This window comes from the organism of the source record quoted next, unplaced genomic scaffold (assembly GCF_019419815.1).
Source record: "Pyrus x bretschneideri cultivar Hongxiangsu unplaced genomic scaffold, Pyrus_bretschneideri_v1 Contig110, whole genome shotgun sequence".
In the NCBI taxonomy this organism is placed as follows: domain Eukaryota; kingdom Viridiplantae; phylum Streptophyta; class Magnoliopsida; order Rosales; family Rosaceae; genus Pyrus; species Pyrus x bretschneideri.
This window is the reverse complement of record NW_025999403.1, coordinates 550011-564967: the sequence shown is the minus strand read 5'-3', so window position 1 is coordinate 564967 and position 14957 is coordinate 550011. Positions and strand designations below refer to the sequence as shown.

At 36.8% G+C, this 14957-nt stretch overlaps 2 protein-coding genes across 14 annotated transcripts; both read left to right on the top strand.

Annotated features, from left to right (window-relative positions):
• Positions 1 to 33: 33 nt before the first annotated feature.
• LOC103942698 (AFG1-like ATPase) lies at positions 34 to 5874 on the top strand. 7 transcript variants are annotated; one of them, XM_048577378.1, is made up of 15 exons: positions 34 to 241; positions 792 to 1029; positions 1108 to 1190; positions 1597 to 1697; positions 1861 to 1983; positions 2206 to 2275; positions 2666 to 2752; positions 2842 to 2907; positions 3044 to 3136; positions 3385 to 3441; positions 3538 to 3666; positions 3760 to 3850; positions 4352 to 4440; positions 4790 to 4983; positions 5605 to 5874. In XM_048577378.1, the coding sequence occupies exons 2-15, from the start codon at positions 807 to 809 to the stop codon at positions 5708 to 5710; spliced, it is 1512 nt and encodes a 503-aa protein (XP_048433335.1). In that variant the 5' UTR covers positions 34 to 241; positions 792 to 806; the 3' UTR covers positions 5711 to 5874. The 7 variants fall into 7 exon arrangements, with proteins under 7 accessions (XP_048433335.1, XP_048433334.1, XP_018501866.2 ...); XM_048577377.1 differs by having other exon boundaries at positions 34 to 327; XM_018646350.2 differs by having other exon boundaries at positions 35 to 241; positions 737 to 1029.
• A 3381-nt stretch (positions 5875 to 9255) lies between these two features.
• Positions 9256 to 14493, top strand: LOC103942697 (putative clathrin assembly protein At5g35200). 7 transcript variants are annotated; one of them, XM_048577372.1, is made up of 17 exons: positions 9256 to 9395; positions 9592 to 9664; positions 9800 to 9945; positions 10037 to 10106; positions 10456 to 10553; positions 11287 to 11428; positions 11528 to 11655; positions 11861 to 11944; positions 12114 to 12164; positions 12275 to 12340; positions 12444 to 12509; positions 12611 to 12691; positions 12776 to 12853; positions 13092 to 13256; positions 13347 to 13422; positions 13546 to 13685; positions 13853 to 14493. In XM_048577372.1, the coding sequence occupies exons 3-17, from the start codon at positions 9862 to 9864 to the stop codon at positions 14315 to 14317; spliced, it is 1794 nt and encodes a 597-aa protein (XP_048433329.1). In that variant the 5' UTR covers positions 9256 to 9395; positions 9592 to 9664; positions 9800 to 9861; the 3' UTR covers positions 14318 to 14493. The 7 variants fall into 7 exon arrangements, with proteins under 7 accessions (XP_048433329.1, XP_018501865.2, XP_018501864.2 ...); XM_018646349.2 differs by having other exon boundaries at positions 10021 to 10106; XM_018646348.2 differs by having other exon boundaries at positions 9493 to 9664; positions 11528 to 11628.
• The last annotated feature ends 464 nt before the right edge of the window (positions 14494 to 14957 follow it).

Here is a 14957-nt window from a genome sequence, read left to right as displayed (position 1 = left end):
ATGTTCCATCTTTTTGGTACACACAAAAAAAAAACTCAGAAAAAAGTTTAGAGAGAGAGGGAGAGGGAGATAGTTACCAAAAAAAGCTCAAATGATGGTGGTGGGATGAGATGAGATGAGATAGTCAAACTTAAGCAGCTCAGAGGGAGGCCAAAGCAAATCAAACGTGCTGTAATTTGCATTGGAAAACCCAACCGAACCGAACCAAACCCAACCTCCTCACAAGAAGTCGGAATCCGAGGTTCTTGTCTTCTGATTATTTGCTGGTTTTGTTGTAACTTGCAATTTTATCTCAAATTCAAAGTAGAAACCCAGCAACTTCTTCAGGTGAGTTTTCGGTTTTACTTTCTTTCTGTGTTCTTAAATTTTTACTGCAATTCTGGAATATGATGTTATGATTTCTTTTTCTACTTTATAAATAATTTTGGGTGGTAAATAGAATTAAGCTGTTTTCTTGAATTAGGGCTTAACTGATCCATTTTTACTTGAATTAAATTATCATATGTAAAACGACCCATGAACAATTATTGACTTGTTTTTTTTAAGGGAAAATTATTGACGTAATATGTGCAGGAACTTGTAATTATTACTAGTATCTTTTTCTTAGCACAAACTGTAGGCATCAAATTTTGGAAATATCATTTTGTACAAGCGTTCTTTTGTTATTCGTTGCAGAAATTTTCGTGCTTACAATTCATATTTGAATTGTAAATTGTTTAGATGCCATTGTTTTCAGGGTTTGGTTAGTCTGATACGTTAAGCAAGCTTATTGGAAATTCGATTCTTATCAGAGCCTTGGATTGAAAATGAGAGCGATTGCTCAATCTATTCACCAATGTAGATTGTCTTTGCGGCATCAAGCATGTCATTACTCAAGTGGTTTTGTGACAAGGCAGAAGCCGTTGGTAAACACCTGTGCTGGCGTTGCTCATCAATTTGCTAAAAATGGCGAGCTTGATATACTTCCACCCCCCACGCTTATGGTCTCAAGAGCTCTGTCAATTGATGCAGCTCAAGTTACTAATGGAGGTACTTCTTCTATTTTGGGTAGTCTTAGTTTGTAAAGAAGCATTCTAGTGTAAGTTTTGATGGTTTTGAGTTCAATAGCAGATGTAAAAAAAGCGGGGCCACTTGTTGAGTATGAACGAAGAATTGCTGCAGGGGAACTTGTTGACGGTGATGCGTACCAGGTACGGAAAACAACTCGGTGGGTGTATTCTTTATCAGTTTCATATGTATAAATGAGGAATTGGTAAGAATGAAAACTGTTTGGTATCTTCCTTCATTCAAAATTTGAAGTGTTAAATGGCGCAGTGACGGTGCATGCAAACCTTGGAAGTCAGCTTCTTGTTTTCACATACTGTTTGTTTGGTTTGGTTGAACAGATAATGTTTGTTACTGGACACTATTTAGAGGGAAATTATCCCGTAATTTGGTTCAGAAGATTTAAACTTTCGGTCTTATTTAGTAAATCATGTGTTAAATGTGGGGTGCTCTGGTTGGATAACAGCTGAAAGAACTGTACTATTGCTTAAGACAATTAATATGCGTTCTCTATTTATTTTTCTTTCTTTTTTAAACGACTAATTTTTGCAGGTAGGCACCTTAAGAGAACTCCAAAGGCTTTATGATGAACTTGTTCAATCAGCTGATGCCTGCCAGTTGGATAGATATTCAACTTCAGCAAAATCCGGAAGGTACTCTTTGAAACTTGTTTAATTTCACCACTTGTGATCCAAATTCAAATTGTAGGCTGGCATAGCCTATCATTAGCTTCGTGGTGAATTTTTTCTTTTCCTACTTCTAATTTGTTCCATCTAGAAGTATTTACCAATCATTCATCCTTTTGTCCGTACACAGGAGTAGGTGGTTGTGGTCTCGTTTCATCCCACAATCTTCAACCTCACCTGTCAAAGGTCTTTATCTATATGGAGGAGTGGGAACCGGTAAAACCATGTTGATGGACTTGTTTTTTTATCAGCTGTAAGTTTAAATGAATGTTCTTTTTGTTATATCATTGTTTAATTTTCTAGATATTGTCACGCTGTTGTTCATAGTCGTTGAGGAACAGTCCTTGTAAATACAATGGATCTTGGCGGTTATCAAAATTTATTTATTTCTGTTCTTGAATGTCAACTTTTCCAACTTTTCCTCCATCACATATTGCCATATTTATCTTCTAATACTTTGATTTTCATTTCTCAGACAATGCAGTTGGAGGAAAAAGAGGATTCATTTTCATGACTTTATGCTGAATGTACATAAAACATTGCGAGTAAGATGCAATTCTTGATAAAAAAAAACTTCATTTGTCATATCTGAGAAATATCTTCTTATGCGAACGTATGCTGTGTTTGGTAAAGTTTTAGGGTTACATTGTTTAACTCCCATTGTGAGAAATGTATCATGTAGTGCAGTAGATATCTGAACAGATTGTCTTACAGTACTTTTGAAAAGAGAGATTTTATTTGAAAATAAGAGCTGTGCATTTACAGTACAACTGGTTTTCATACTTCCGGATTAGGAACACATTTTTTTCAGTCAGTTAATTTTCATCTGCACATTCGAACTAACTGTTCATTTCATTCTGGACATTTGTTGCTTTGGTACTAGTTCTTTTAAAACTACCCATTAAGGTTAGCGTGGATGTTGTGTATTTTCTCAGAAGCACCAGGGTGTAGAAGATCCGCTTGAAGTTGTTGCAGGAGAGATATCGGACGAGGCAGTCTTATTGTGTCTGGATGAATTCATGGTAGAGTACTAGTATGTGAAAATATGATTGGAAATCATATCCTACTACTTGTTCTTTTGTTGTACTGATTATCCTGTCGTCTTTTGTAGGTGACTGATGTTGCTGATGCATTAATATTAAATCGTCTGTTTAGACATCTGTTCGATAATGGTATTGTAAGTAGTTTACTTTTATTTACTCTCTTGTGCTCATGGCCTTTTATACACTGAATCTATGCAGTTTCCAATGAAATTCATACAATTTTTTTTGTTTTGATTTTGATTTTTAATTTTTTGTGCGAGGCAAGTTTAGATCCTTGTTTCCACCTCCAATCGTGCTCCAGATAAGCTGTATGAAGGTGGACTGCAGAGGGATCTTTTTCTGCCGTTCATTGCGACCTTGAAGGTATGTATCTGGATGTGATCTCATCTGCTCGTTATTAGATTGGTTCAAACCAGTGATTTTAAAATGTGCTTGGCACAAAACAAGTTAAAATGTAGCCAAACCACTTGTGGAGTGACCAAATCTTTAACTGGGTTTTGTTTGGTGCTAGAAAATTTGTTTGTGTACGCATTGTGTACATGACTTTTTATCATGCTTTCCTATCTGTTATTTAGTTTGCACTTCATAACAACGGGATATTTTGGCTGTAGGAAAGATGTGTAGTTCATGAAATTGGTTCTGCAGTAGACTACCGGAAACTGACTTCGGTGAGATATCAAGTTCATAAAGATTATTCCACATGTTCAGGTGATATTACCTAATGTTTATAAATATCGAATCTCATGATTGCACCTTAACTACAGGCGGAGCAGGGTTTCTACTTTGTTGGCAAAGATTTGTCGGGATTTCTTGAGCAAAAATTTCAAGAATTGATTGGGGAACACGAAGCAGTTCCACAAGAAGCAGAAGTAGTAATGGGAAGGACATTAAAGGTACTTTCTTGGTTGCCTTTGAGGCATGTGCTGAGAAATATTATGTAATGTTGATTTTTGGATCTGACTATATGTTTTTTTAATTCCTATAAGGTTCCGCTAGGTGCTAATGGATGTGCGTATTTTCCTTTTGAGGAACTCTGTGACAGACCATTGGGAGCTGCAGATTATTTGGGATTGTGCAGTAAGTAAAGCCTAGCAGATTCGATCATTTCATGCATATTAGGATATTAAATTTAATTTCAGATAGCGATATATGACATCGTTGTGTTGAGTCTTGGGAACGGATTCAAATTAATATTTAGTACTGTTGCAGTCCTACACTAAGAATAGGAGCTGCAAAACATAAATCTGGATGTCGAACATTGGATCATACGTCCCTGTATTCTTTTTTTAATTAAAACCTCTTCTCATCTTATTCTTGACTAATACTTGCGCAGTTTCAAAATTCATGTGTCTTTTATCCGCCTATTCCTATATGTGACAAATGAATGATAGATATCGATCTTTGTCAACCCTTATAGATTTTATTTTTACTTGGATGCACAAAGATTGAAATCGTATTTCCTTAGAACTATTGGCTCTTCTTTAGTAGTAGGAGCTGCCAAACACCCTATTATGCAAATTTCGTATTTCAAGAATCAAGAATAAGTTCTCTTAAAGGTTTTTCATTTTCCTTTTACAGAGAACTACCATACCTTGGCATTGGAGGGCGTCCCAGTTTTCGGACTCCACAATAGGACAGCTGCATACCGGTTTGTCACTCTAGTTGATGTATGTTCTCTGTTTCTTCATAAATAGGTTGGCCATTTTAGTTACAACTTTTGGAATTCGGTCAGTTCATGCTCCAAATTGACACGGAAGGGAACACATCTCCTCTGTAAAATCTTTTTCAATACCTCCTCCTCTTTTTCCTGCTAATTCCCAAACACATCAACATTCCGCTTTTCTGAAATATTAGGGAATAAGATTTGTTCATATCTTTGGTTGTCCTCCATAGGATACTGCTGTAACTTCATTTGGGTTATAGCTTAATCACCATTCCTTTCTCCCCCATCATGATTTGTAGCATTTGAAATAGATAAGCTGTATTAAATTATGCTATTCACCAATGTGGCCACAGGTGATGTACGAGAACAAGGCCAGGCTTTTGTGTACAGCTGAGGGAACTCCCTTTGAACTCTTTGAAAAGATAGTGACAATCGCTGATGCCCAACAAATTGCACCTAGAACCTCTTCGAGGTCAAGGAAAAATGATGTTGCAGGGCTGTGCGTGGATAATGAATTGGGTTTTGCCAAAGACCGCACCATTAGTAGGTATGTTCCTCTGCAGAATCGATAATAGCAATTACTTTGGAACTCGGATTCTATCTTTGTACCTGTCTCATTTGTCTATTATTGCTCATTGGTGCGTCCTTTCTAGTACTACATGACAACTTTCCCAATTTTCTTGAAAATATGCACGCTTTGATTGGATGAAATTCCCGAGGTTAGTATCAAATCAATTCTGTTGATTTGGATTTAAGGGCGGGAAAGAAAATGTGGCGTGCATTATGTTTAGAAAATTTGGGTCATCAAAAGGTCTTGTTCTCCTTCACCTCTTTTAGGCATGCATTGTCTTATCCCAACCTTTTACAACTGGAACCGGAATATCTCATTTAGAATCTTGCGTCATGTTTTTGTCCTACTTTCACCATTTACAACCCCTAAAACGAAATAAGTGTAACTGAAAATAAGTGACTTTAAGGTTTCTGGGATTGAATTGGGAAGGGAATGGAAAAAAACTTGAAGAATAAGTCTATTTTGACATGACGTAGTTTTGGTTGTATGAAGTTGTCAATCTGGTTGTTCTGGATCTCTCTATATTACAACTTTGCTTTTTTGATCAAAATAATGCAACTTTGCTAGTATTGACTGTGAAACCACTGCGGAGTGCAGATTAACAGAGATGAATAGCAAAGAATATTTGGAGCACCATGCCGAAACATTGGCTGAGAAAAATTCACAGGAAGGTGTGAATCTCAATAAGATGGTGCAAGTATGATACCATAAACAAATCCAGCTTACTCCAGTAAACCTTCGTTTTGTTAACTCTATGGTTGCATTTCAAGAATCAGCATTCACCATCATTGTGTAGTTTTGAGGCCTGATTATTTCCTTGTGATTTATGTGCTATTTAACCAGGTCATCAGAATAATTTATTTTTTATTTTATATATATATATATATATATATATATAACAAACGATATTATGCTAAGGGGCTTAGCCTCACAATGGGCTAGCAATAATGTGGTTCAAATCCACCTCTGGTGAGAATCGAATACAAGACCTCTCACTTACAAATAAAGAGGAATTACTTGAATGGTAGTGTGAAAGAGTTGATAACTTTTCGTTTTCTTCAATGAATGAGCAAGGCTTTCAACTATTTATGTTTTTTAGACGAAACGATAGTGGTTTTATTAGCAACTCAAGAAAATTTACAAACTTCAAACAGCCCATCTTGGATTAAATCCGAAGGATCCTCAGACAAAAATAACCCTAAAATAAAAACAAGGCCAACATTGCCAATCTAATAACTGCTATATCTGCAGATCTTTTAGTGTGAAAAGTACAAGAACACAAATGGCACTTCAAAATCAAAAGAACTTTAATCCTCACTAGAAATTCAATCATTTTATAATCTGTAACTTGAAGAGACTTTGCGCACAAAATCGCCAGCAAAAACATGGGAACACTTTGCATACAAGCAGCGCCACCTCTAAAGAGGAATTGCAGAAGAAACAAATAATGGCCGCTACGATAGGGTCGCTGCGCAAAAAACCGCCAACGAAGCTACCAATTGCATCATGATTAACTACATCAACACCACCATGAGACATGAGCAAAAGACACAACCCTAAAAGGGCAAATTTAACACGCACAAAAGCTAAATTAAAAAACCCACCTCACAAAAATTCAGTCACATCTTTTGCCAAACTAAGAGAAGGATTGGATTGGAAAAGGACAAAAAACGATAAAGAGAATGTTGACGACCTTGTTAGGATCTTCTCCCTTAACCTTCACATTTCTTCTTATTGTGCATGTTTCAAACCGCTTATTTTCTAAATTACTTACTCTTTAAAGATTATCTCTGCAAAAAGATTTACTAAATTTGAAATCATTAGTCGTTCAACAGTTATCTATTGATAGAAGATGAATCATAATGTTTTCAGTTGAACACTGAAATTTGTTTAAAAAAAAATCACAGCACCGAACCTTTCCTGCATGAATCTCTTGCAGGCAAAGTTTCTCAAGTGCAAAAGTCAAAGCCATACAGTCGTACAGATCTCATCCTCTATTAGTCACAGACTCACATGCCAAAGTCATTTGGATTTTTTTACCCATCTGCTCTGCACGCTGTCTTTAAATCCCATAAACTGAATATCCTGCATCTGGCGTAGTTAGTTGAATGGGTTAATTGCATGTAAGGATCAAAATGGGCACCTTTATTAGAGGTAAATTCCTACCCTAAAATAGTTCTTCACGGATTTAGGGAAAATTTATTTATGATCAAAACCGTTGATATTATAAAATATTAAGTAAAATAATGTAATCAACCCATCCACATTAGCTATAAATTAACTGACTAAACGACTTTAATTTTAATTGATTTTTTAAAGAGATAATTTTACATAATTTTTAATAAGAAGGTTTCAAATATAAGAAGAAAGTCCCTGAATGAGAGTCGCAAACTATTTTTGTGTACGAATTTCCCCGCACTTATGTGGAGCCTAGTATCTCGCAAAGACGAAAAATATGAAGCAAGAGATGTAGAAATGGAACTTAAACGATAAAATGAGATTTAAAAAAAATATAAAATGTTACTTGAAATTCTTTTTCTAAATGGCTATTTAAGAGTGCCAGTTTTTTTTTTTTTTTTTTTTTTAGTACAACAATATATTTTACACTAAGGAGAGATGAAGTTCGGCTAAGCTACATAATAGGCAATCTAATTTGGTATTGAATTCCCTGTCTACAAGATTTGAACCTAAGACCTCTCACTTACAAATAATGAACAATACCACAGACCATAGTACTAAGTGGCTAGAGTGCTAGTTTTAACAGCTCCCAAAAAAGTATAAAATGTGAAAGAGTTATTTACACTTCACACCAATGTTTTTTGTATTCTCATAAAAGGTCATGACGTTTCAAAAATTGTACCAACACCTATGAAAGTCATATTTGTTTTCGAAAAGCTCATTCCATGATAATTCTCTATTTGACAAATTTAGAGTTAATTACAAGGACGTCCCTTGAGATTTATCGTATTTTTTTGTTGCCGTAACGAAGGAGTTATGTGAAAGCTTTGTAAAACCTAAGGAAGTTACATATGAAAATACAAAAAGACTTGAAGGGGTGCATATTTTTTATTTTATAATTTGAAATTTCTAGGAGTGCTAGTGTTCGAGCAAAGATTTATCTGGAGAAGGCTCCTTGGACCTCAGCATAGCTCCCCAAGGGATTGACACTTTGGATGTGTAGTTGGGCTCTTACTTGTTAATGTGCTACAAGAAGAGAATAAAGTTAGTCCTGAAAGGTGCCTTTGTGGGGTCTTAGGTGTAGGCCTTGAGACTCATAATCAAAACTAACTAAGTGTTAGGCGTGCCATTGCTATCTCAGTATAGCAGATGTAGAACAAGTGTGTTTGAAGTCGATTACTTGCGCCCCAAGTTACTCATACTTCTTGTTATCAAAGGATTGTCGTGGATGAGTTAAGTCCACATTAAGCTCTTTTTTTTGCCTTGCAAACAAGGACTTTTAGTTTATAATCTTGTATGCTTGAATGGAGGGAGTTCAGAGCCCTTTAAGTCATTTGTTTGGTCCTAGATTGCTCTTAATGGAAACATATCCATTAAACTTAACCAAATCCAGATGCAAATGGAACTCTTTACAATAGAAAAACAAGTGGAAATGACTTGAATACATGCTGGAGAAAGCATTAAGTAATAGATCTACTAATTTAGAAAACAAACAAAGAGCTTCGGGCAAGATTTCACCTTGTCGGGTAAGGTTGAACTTCTTATAAGGGAATCTATACTATGCTACTGAGGGAGGTAGCAGAGCTTTTAAACTAAACAAGAGATAGCTTCCTTAAAGGACTATCGCTAAAAAGACTGGATCTGGGTTGATTTTAGCTTTTGGATACAAATCTGGCTTGAGAGCAGAGTTTGTATGTTTGTTTGTTTAATTGGTTGAGTGTTCTTGTCTCTGTTGTCTCTTCTCCGTTATATAGACAAATTAGCCCGACTGCTGTAACTTTTGCTGTTGCCCGAAAGCACTTAGAGGGTAGTGAGTCATTAGCCTTGTACTTGTAATGCCACTAAAAAATGTTCTTTAGTTGGTAGTAAGTTAGTCTTCATCACTTGTCACATCAATTATAGACATGTGGCTTGTATCCCTTAGCTGAGAAGGCCTTAACTTGCTTCTGGGCTCGATGCTAGGCTTCGGCCAAGTCCTTTTTTAATTTTGGAGCCTTGTCGGGTTTGGTGAAATCACAACAAATATTAAAACGTGTTAGTTTAAATAACTGAATAATGTCGCGGGATTTATTATCACCTCCATTTGCGGTGCGAATATAACGCGGAGGCCTTTTTCACGCGTTCGTCTTCGTCCTTGCAATTTTGGAGTCCACATTTGGCCATTCCTTCCGATCACTGCCTGTCTCTGGCAGGCAATCAAACCCTCTCTGGTGATCACGTTGTTTATTTTATTTTATTTTATTTTATTTATAAATATTTTTCTACCTTTTAATTCGTTAATACATACAATATATATGTGCATTGCAGATCATAAAAATTTGAAAATGCGTAAGTGCATGCTTGTTAATAGGGAATTGGCATTAGGGGCGATTAACAACATAATATATGTTTGGTTTGTATGACAAGGGCTTCTGAATGAAAGTGTTTCAATTCTTGATACGAGAATTTGTACTGCCGAAGGTGTTTCTTGTTCCTTGAGGTACTATAGATATTAACCGCGATATAAAACGATCATTGTGCATTTCTTTTTCTTTAGTTTGAAACACATTTTTTTCGATTTTGTGCTTCAAATAAAGTTCTGCGTCCACACTAAAATTTGGAATGTTTTGTTCAGTTTGGTGTCGGAGCTTATTCACAGGGGATTGGAGAATTATATACATATCCTCTTGAACGGGAATGGCAGCAGGCGCCGGCAGTCAGAAAAGCTTAAGAAAAGCGTTGAAAACAGTTGGATTGGCGAAAGCCAATGGTGATTTCAAGGTAATATTAAAGCATGCGTGTGTTGTCACCTTAGTTTATCAGATTGATCACTTTATGATTCATAAAACTTGATAGGGGATATGCAATGCAGGCACTGGACATTGCCATCGCCAAGGCCACAAATCATGATGAACTACTGCCCAAGGAGAAACATGTTATAAGTGTGTGAATTGCTGTTGCTTGCCAACATGCATGCTTGTTCCGTTGAGTTTGTTTATCTATGGTTTTCATTCGATTGGATACTTCTGATCTGTAATATGAAAATTCCCACTGATAGCTAGGGAAGTTGAGCATTCAATTATTCAGTTCGGTTCTACTAGAAAAGTAGCCTCAGATTATAAACCAATGTTTTCAGACTTGTTTTTCATTGTGTTATATGGATAGGATGCAGAGAAATTTCAGCAATAAGTTTTTCCGAGTATCTAATGTCAATTCAGAAAATAACAAGTTTGCTACTCGCCTACTTTCATTTCATCTCCACTTAGATTGCTTATGTTCTTGTGTTGCCAGCTATATTAAATGCAGTGTCAGCTTCAAGACCTCGCGCTGAAGTTGCGTATTGCATCTTTGGTCTTGCCAGGCGTCTTTCTAAGACCCACAGTTGGAAGGTATGCTCCTATTGACCACCTTGCTTATTTTGTTTCCCTTTACAACTGCTTCATGCAGTGCATACATACAGCAGAAGTAACTGATAGGTTCAGGAAGTAGATGTCAATTGCATACGATAAGATTGGGTTAGTCGATAAATATATCATAGATAATCTACTAATGGATCCAAACGGTTTAGTGTTTTCAGCAGCTCAGCGGAAGTAGTTTTTCTTCTCAAATTTAACCGATTTTCCACTCTACCAATGTATAATATAGGCAATAATGGTGGTAAAATTAAAGTCATATTACATCGGATCCTTTCAGATATAGGTAGTTAGTATTGTTCATGCGGTACTAGATCAAGAAAGGGAAAATAAATGTAAACTAGAACCCTCAAGTTTTCTTTATTCAATACCAGTTTCGTATCGAAATATCAGATGAAATATCAGATTATTCAGCTAACACTAGACCTGATGACCTGCTTTTTGATGGTTGTCGTAACCCCTTGATTTCGTGTTGTGATAACATTGGAAATGTATTCAACCTGACAAAAAGAAGTATATAACTCCAGGTTCCACGTTGTCTTATTAGTTGTATATACATCTTTCTTCAAATAACTCTCCGCATATATGATCCTTGTTTCCAATGATCTCCGTCTGCAATGGACATTTCCCATTATTTGTTAATGTATGAATATAAACAATATTTGTAAGAATACAAAGAGTCTTAGCTTGCAGTTATGTATATGCCTAGGTAGCACTGAAAACTGTGATTGTTGTGCACCGCGGGTTGAGGGAAGTTGATGATACATTTTGCGACTCGCTAGTCAAATATAGCTGGAGTAGAGGTCATATGCTGGATTTATCTCATGTTTGGGATGAATCAAGTACAAGTGGTACGTACTATTCCTTTTCTTAACATTAATTTATTATCTGAAGAGGTTTTCTAGCTAGCACTGCTAAGACTGACCATTGAGGTGTGTTTTGGCATCAAGCATTGGGTTATTCTGCCTGGGTGCGGACATATGCATCATATCTTGAAGAGCACCTTGAATGTTTCCGCGTATTGAAGTATGACGTTCAGAAAGATCACTCGGTACGCAGTTTGAATAAATCATTATGTGTAAGCAAGCTGATCTTCAATATATTAAAGCCCACTGAACGTGTATTTTATGCTAAACCAACCCATCATTTGGTATGCTTAAACACTATCGATTTTAACACATCAACTGTATGTTACATTTCTTTGCTATTTTCAGATCGTATAAATGGTCAGTTTTGAGATGCTGTTACGAATAAGGGATCTAATATGTTTGATATGTCTACAGAAACCCAAGGAACTTGACACCACAGACTTACTAAGGCAATTACCCGCTTTGCAACACCTTCTTTCTCGCCTTCTTGATTGCCAGGTGCGAATCCATGCTTTTTTACTTTATTTTTGTAGTTTCATTATCCTCTTTGAAATTTGTGTCATTCATTTTTCCTGCATTTTAAATTGAAAACTGATCTTATCCGCCACTGTTGTGTCTCTCCCCCTTAAATATTTTATGAAAGTATCGATATCTTGCTGTTTTGCAGCCAGAGGTGGGAACACTATATAATGTCTTGATTCAATATGCCCTTTCAATGGTAAGAATTATCAGAACCTCATCAATATTGTTACTAGCTAGCTATAACCTAACCTCAGATTAGCTCCTGTAATCTTCGTTCTGACCTTGCGTAGGGTGTTCCTCCATCAGGTTGCAGGTGAAAGTGCAAAGCTGTATGCTGCAATTAATGGTGGTATTGTCAATTTACTTGACAAGGTGAGCCTTGGTTTTCATCTGTGCAATATGGAAGGCTTTTGTGTTCATCCTAGCTAGCTTTCGTGAAACATCAATCTAGCACTCTCATTCTATTTTCTGGCAGTTTTTTGAGATGCAGCGAGATGATGCAGTTAAAGCACTTGAAATATATAAGAAGTCAGGAAGTCAGGTATATGTTGCTCATTGCTCTTGTTGTTGTACTATTGCTTCCTTCAAAGATGTTATATCAAACTTTATATTCAAATTTGGAAACATTTTATGTTGCTGTAGGAAGAGAGGTTATCGGAGTTCTTTGAGAGCTGCAGGAGCCTTAATTTTGGACGGGCACTGAAATTCATTAAAATTGAACGGGTTGGAGTTTTCAATTTTGACTTTGTATTTCTTATGAGTCCCCCTTGAATTGATTCTGAGTGTGGATATTATCTATAACTGCAGCCCCCTGCATCATTCTTGACTACCCTGGAAGATTATGTGAAGGAGGCTCCCTGCAGTACAACGCTTCAATGTACACCGGTATGATGCTTCAACTTTTTGTTCTGTGGTTCTCATGTTATGCACTCACCATAATTTGACAAACTTATTTGATCGAAGGGAGGCTAATGTCCACATAATAGAACAATCTAAATCTTTTGTATGTTTCTCGTGAGCAATTATAACAAGTTGTAACTGCATTATATACTTCGTGCATCAAACCTCTTTCCATCAAAATTTCTCAATTAAAGAGCTAATCAACAGCATAACTTGTGATCAGACCGATGATGAGCAAGATTCTGCTCCCAAGGAAGTTGAGACGATAGAAGGTGATTTGTTAATTGACCACAAATCAGATGATAATAATAGTGAACAAAAATCAAATGAAGGCCGCCCAAAGAGTGAGAGTGAGGCTGCTGCCACATCACATGTTGTTGACCTCCTGGTATGGTAAATGCTGCTGCGTTTGGTATAAAAATGGACACTTGCATTTTAATTTCCTTCACTCATCTGTTCTTGTCATTCTTTATATTAGAGCTTCGATGATTTAACTCTGGCAACATCAGAATCGGATGAGAAAAATTCCCTCGCACTTGCAATCGTTGAGCCTGGTAATTAACTTCTACTTTTCCTTTGTTTTTAATTGATGCTATGCTACCTAGCATGTAGTGTCTAACAGTCTAAGGATAGATATACTAAAGGGTTTATTTGGCTTGTACATCTTATCACATTAGATTCCAAACCAGAATGTCTGAATACGACAAGTGCGGAGGAGTCCAGTTGGGAGGTGGCACTTTTTACAGCACCAAGTTGCCACGCAGCTGCAGTTACAGCACCAACTTCTAATGTAGTTCCAGTTGAAGAGATAAAGTCGGTAAGGCTTCCTTTCCTAGTCACGTGCTTGCACTTAGGATAATTGGTCCTGATTACAGATTTGGATTAAGGAAATCTGATAACACCAAATTAATTATAACCGGTTGTTGGAAAAAATTACTCGGAAGATTGGGGTAACATTGCTCTTCTGTGTTAAAAAATATGCAGGGTGTTGGGCTGGACAGGTTGACACTGGACAGTCTGTACGATGGTGCAATCACAAGTACACAAAATCAGAATAATAACGTGATGTACTACCATAGACCGATGCCGTCTAATCCTTTTGATGATGTTGTTGATCCTTACCAATTAGCCTCCCCATTTCACCCAACCAACATGCAGATGGCTATCATGCCCCAACAAGTACAACAAGGCCAAGTACCATTTTATGATTCGTATAGCAATGCACTTGCAATACCGCCAACCAACATGCAAATGCCTCCTTTCATGCCTCAACAACAAGCTTTCACTATGCAGCAGCAGCAACAGCAGCAGTTAGCCAACATCAGCCATAACCCCACAAATTCTTCCAGCAATCCCTTCGCTATTGATCAGAGTTATTCACAACCACCTTCAGAATTCTTGCAATGGCATGGTTTAGTTGATCCCCCAAAAGAAGTTGAGCATTTCTGATTTCTGCCCCAAGCAAGGTTTGAGTTTTGGAGTGGAAGAGCAGCGGCAGTCCGAGTCATGAAAATTTTTGGTGTAAAATAGCAGCCATTTCAGTTCATATTTTAGGCACTACTTGTGCTGCAGGTTGAGATGTGCTTCGACAGTAAATGACTTCTCTCTCTCATTTTCTGCTCTCCCTTTCTTTTCTTTTGAACCAAGACTAAAAGAACAACTTGTTAAACTTCAAAAACAAAAAAATATGAATCCAACCTGTTCGCACTTCAAAAAAGTCCTCGTGCACTGAGTCCTAGTGAAAAAAGAGAATAACAAAAAGTGCATGAGAACTTTTTTGAAGTGCAGACTGCTTCCAGCAATAACCTGTGGAACAAATTTGCAGACTGGACTTGAACTCGGCATCCAGCGATAGAACTAGCCACCACAAGGGACTAACACCCCAAAAAGACTAAACCGAACAAAGAAGAAAAGAAGAAAAAGAGCGATATAAGTGGAAGGGAAGGGCCTCCAATGGATATAAATGGAAGGGAAAGGCCTCCAATGGACCGTGCATTATTTCATCGTGCGATTTGGGAAATTTGGAAGAAATAACCAAATTTTAGGCTCCATATAAAGTTATAGCTATCATTTTAATTTTACGATAATT

Bases quoted from the DNA above. Each gene is read 5' to 3' on its own strand.
- LOC103942698 (XM_048577378.1), top strand. From the start codon at position 807: ATGAGAGCGATTGCTCAATCTATTCACCAATGTAGATTGTCTTTGCGG. The intron at 3,667-3,759 runs GTACTTTCTTGG...AATTCCTATAAG, and splicing joins TAATGGGAAGGACATTAAAG to GTTCCGCTAGGTGCTAATGG. The intron at 4,984-5,604 runs GTATGTTCCTCT...TGCGGAGTGCAG, and splicing joins AAAGACCGCACCATTAGTAG to ATTAACAGAGATGAATAGCA.
- LOC103942697 (XM_048577373.1), top strand. From the start codon at position 9,862: ATGGCAGCAGGCGCCGGCAGTCAGAAAAGCTTAAGAAAAGCGTTGAAA. The intron at 11,945-12,113 runs GTGCGAATCCAT...GCTGTTTTGCAG, and splicing joins CTCGCCTTCTTGATTGCCAG to CCAGAGGTGGGAACACTATA. The intron at 12,692-12,775 runs GTTGGAGTTTTC...CTATAACTGCAG, and splicing joins AATTCATTAAAATTGAACGG to CCCCCTGCATCATTCTTGAC.